Source organism: Egretta garzetta, unplaced genomic scaffold, assembly GCF_000687185.1.
Source record: "Egretta garzetta isolate BGI_Z169 unplaced genomic scaffold, ASM68718v1 scaffold69, whole genome shotgun sequence".
In the NCBI taxonomy this organism is placed as follows: domain Eukaryota; kingdom Metazoa; phylum Chordata; class Aves; order Pelecaniformes; family Ardeidae; genus Egretta; species Egretta garzetta.
The window spans coordinates 3,176,843-3,180,361 of record NW_009260790.1 but is presented as its reverse complement, the minus strand read 5'-3'; the positions used below and the strand labels follow the sequence as shown (position 1 = coordinate 3,180,361).

The 3,519-nt window shown below is 53.1% G+C and overlaps 1 protein-coding gene across 1 annotated transcript in view; it reads left to right on the top strand.

Annotated features, from left to right (window-relative positions):
* Positions 1-3,513, top strand: part of ARHGEF10L (Rho guanine nucleotide exchange factor 10 like) — a 17,809-nt gene extending 14,296 nt beyond the window's left edge. Inside the window, 4 exon segments of the mRNA XM_035901869.1 lie at positions 3-34; positions 1,439-1,613; positions 2,809-2,931; positions 3,029-3,513. Coding sequence (XP_035757762.1) covers positions 3-34; positions 1,439-1,613; positions 2,809-2,931; positions 3,029-3,513 — 815 coding nt within the window.
* The last annotated feature ends 6 nt before the right edge of the window (positions 3,514-3,519 follow it).

Here is a 3,519-nt window from a genome sequence, read left to right as displayed (position 1 = left end):
CACCGTCCTCGACGTCCCCAGCCTCCGCGCCCAGGTAGGCAGCATGGCCGGGACCCCCGGGCTGACTCCGCGGGGGGACGCAGGGGTGGCTTTGGGGAGGGGTTGCATTGGTTTGAGCCCCAAAGGTTGCTCGTGGGCATGTCCCTGCCTGTGGCAATGCCCCAAGCAACCTTCTATTGCTGCTTTTTGCCGCTTTTCATCATTTTTGGGTCCCTTCCCTCCTCCATCAGGCCACAGGAGGAGGATGCAGAGGCATCTCCGGCAGCTGCATAAATGGAATGCTGAATAGTTCTTTTTTTTTTTTTAAAAAAAAAAACACAACACCTTTCCCCCACCTTTAATTTTCACATTTAGTGCCCAAACTTAGTTTGCATGTATTAGCTGTCATAAATCCAGCCTAACGGCAGTGCTGGGGATGAATAATGCATCAGGGACTGGATTCGTTTTCAGTCTCCAATTTTATTTATGACAGGAGCCGGGTGGGAATTTTTGCAGAAGAAAAGTGATGGGGGAGGAAAGAAGTGGTGGTGGGGGAGGGAAGCTGGGGGATGGTGTAAATAGTATTTGATGGAGAGCTGTGTAACAGGATCTTGGGTCTGCCTGGGTGGGACTGGTGGCTTGGGAATAAAGCGTCACGGAATAAATCCCATGTGGGGTGGGGAACAAGGGGGAGATCACCTAAAAACATCTATTCCCTCCCCCATTTTGTGCAAGCCTTTTTGGGGGATGCTCTATGCCAGCCCTCTCCAGGAAGGGGATCAATACCTGCTCCCCTCTTTTTATTTTTTTTTTTTTTTTTTTTAAATATATATAAAGCAAATCTTAAAGCAAAAAATGTTTCAAAGCCATAGGAGAAGGCAAAGTCACTGCATGCAGGTTTCTGCCCCGGTGACTTAATCCTTCCATGCTAACGTGAGGTTTTATGTTGGGAAATCTGCAGCAGGGGCGATTATTTTTGGTGCAAAAAGGTGGGTTTTTCCCTGCAGTTTGCCTCCTGTGCCTGATAGGGAAATGCTCCAGCAGGGAGCTTGGGAAGCGGATGGACCAGTCCATGACCCCCAAAGAGCTCTTGCGGGGGAGCTGAGCTTTGATTGCTGATTTTTGGGGTTGGAGGGAAGCAGGAAGGTCTCATCCCATCTTGGGATGGACTTTGCAGACACGTCTACTCTGGAAAATGAGTCTTTTAAAGAAGAAGAAGACAAAAAAAAAAAAAAGACCTGGAGAGGTGGGAAAGGTTCTATTCTCCAAAACGAACCCCAAGAGGGGTTTGGAGATGGGCTGGTTTCGGTGTCCTCTGCCCAAGCCAGAGTTGGGTCTCTCTGGTCCCCTTCCCATGCAGGTTTGCAGCCCTGAAGCAGGTCCCGGAGAGAGCCTGAGCCAGCAGCAATTTTAGGGAGTGCCCCTTTTGATCTCCTTTTTGCAATTCCCCTTTTGGCAGCAAACCTTCGAGGCCCACCCAGACGCGGAGGCCAGCGTCACGCATATGATCAAGGCAGGCAGCGGGGTCTGGATGGCCTTTTCCTCGGGCTCCTCCATCCGCCTCTTCCACACCGAAACACTGGAGCACCTGCAGGAGATCAACATCGCCACCAGGACCACCTTCGTCCTGCCAGGTGAGCTCCCCTTTCCCCAGCTCTTAATTGCAATTAATGGGCAAGTTGGGCCATCACCCCGTAGACGTGTTGCTTTGCTTTAGGACTGTGCTGATTTGCCGAGAAACTGCACAAGGACTTTATCTGGTTAATGGTGTAAAGGTCTGGGCTTGGACCTCTGGCATCTGTCCTCATTGACTGCGGAGATGGAGCTGGTGGCACCTTTGCACCCGTGTGTGCATCCATGCGTCCCATCTTTGTACCTCTGTGCACCCCGTGCTTGCACGTGTGCATGCATCCACACACCTGTGCATCCCTGCACCCCATCTTTTCACCCGTGCATCCATACCCCCCATCTTTTGCACTTCTGTGCATCCTTGCGTGCATCCAGGCACCCTATTTTGACCTTTGCCTGCATCCTTGCACCTGCGCGTGCACCCTTGCACCCATCTTTGCACCCATCTTCATCCCCACGCGTGCACCTTTGCACCCCATCCTTGCACCTATCTTCATCCCCACGCGTGCACCTTTGCACCCCATCCTTGCGCCCTTGTGTGCATCCGTGCATGCACCCCACTGCCGCCCGCCCCGTGCACTCCATTTTCCCCAGCTGACCGCCCAGCACCATCTCCCAGCCGCATCCACCCATCCTGCTCTCACGTGCCCCGGGCTTGCAAGGTTGTCTCCCTCCTTGTTCTACAGAGTGACATAATTGCGTAATTAGTTATAAACATGATACTTGTGTAAGGCGCTTTTTCTTTTTTTTTTTTTTTAGGGCATGTTAAAATATTTATCACTTCCTTTTCTTCCTGGGCGAGCGAGTTCTGGGTATTAATGCATTTTTGAACTCACGCTCCCTCATCCTTTTTAACTCGACAGGTCATTAATAAAGTCCTCCCGGAGAAACCGGAGTTGCATCTCCGCGGATAAATTGCTTCGCCGAGTCCGACGCCATACAGCGCTAAGTCCCAGCAATAAAATATTCATTTGCCCATTAGAAGTCTCACTTCCCCCCTCCCCCCCCTGCTCCTCTCTATTTATATTTGTAGCGCTCTCCCTGGCATGGACACCTTCATGCAAAGACACTGCTTGGTTTTTGGGGGCTCTGGAGTGTGTTCCCCGGGAAAAATTCACTGGTGATGGATTATCCGGGAAGAGGCGGCTGCAAAATCGTCCCTCACCTTCTTTTTATTTTTTTTTTTTCCTGCTCTCGTAGGTCAAAAACACGTCCGTGTCACCAGCCTCCTCATCTGCCAGGGTTCGCTCTGGGTGGGCACCGACCAGGGCATCATCGTGCTGCTGCCCGTGCCCCGCTTGGAGGGCATCCCCAAAATCACCGGTGAGCACCCCAAAAAACCCACACATGTGGGTGCAACCTGGTGTTTGGGCTCGTTTTTAGCAACCCCCCTCTTATTTTAATTGCTTTTTTTTGGCAGGAAAAGGCATGGTGTCCCTCAATGGCCACGGTGGCCCTGTGGAGTTTTTGGCGGTGGCGTTGAGCACCCTGGCCCCCGATGTGCTAAAGGGCGACCAGGAGGAGGAAGAAGAGGGTGAGGAAGAGAAACCCCCCGACCTGGATGGCCCCCCGCCTCGGGAAATGAGAAAAAAAGGGATTTTGTTGCAATATCGCCTCCGATCCACTTCCCACCTCCCTGGGCAGCTGCTATCGGTGCGGGAGGCGCCGGTGGGCGGCACACCAGCACACACTGAGGAGGACGGCTCCATCTATGAGATGGCTGATGACCCTGACGTTTGGGTGCGGAGCCGCCCCTGCGCCCGTGATGCCCCACGCAAGGAGATCTCCTCGGTGGCCATTGTTTCGGGGGGCCGGGGTTACCGCAACTTCAACGCTGAATCACCACGCCGGGGCAGCGATGCCGACAGCACCCTGCTCATCTGGCAGGTCCCGCTGATGCTATAGCACCCT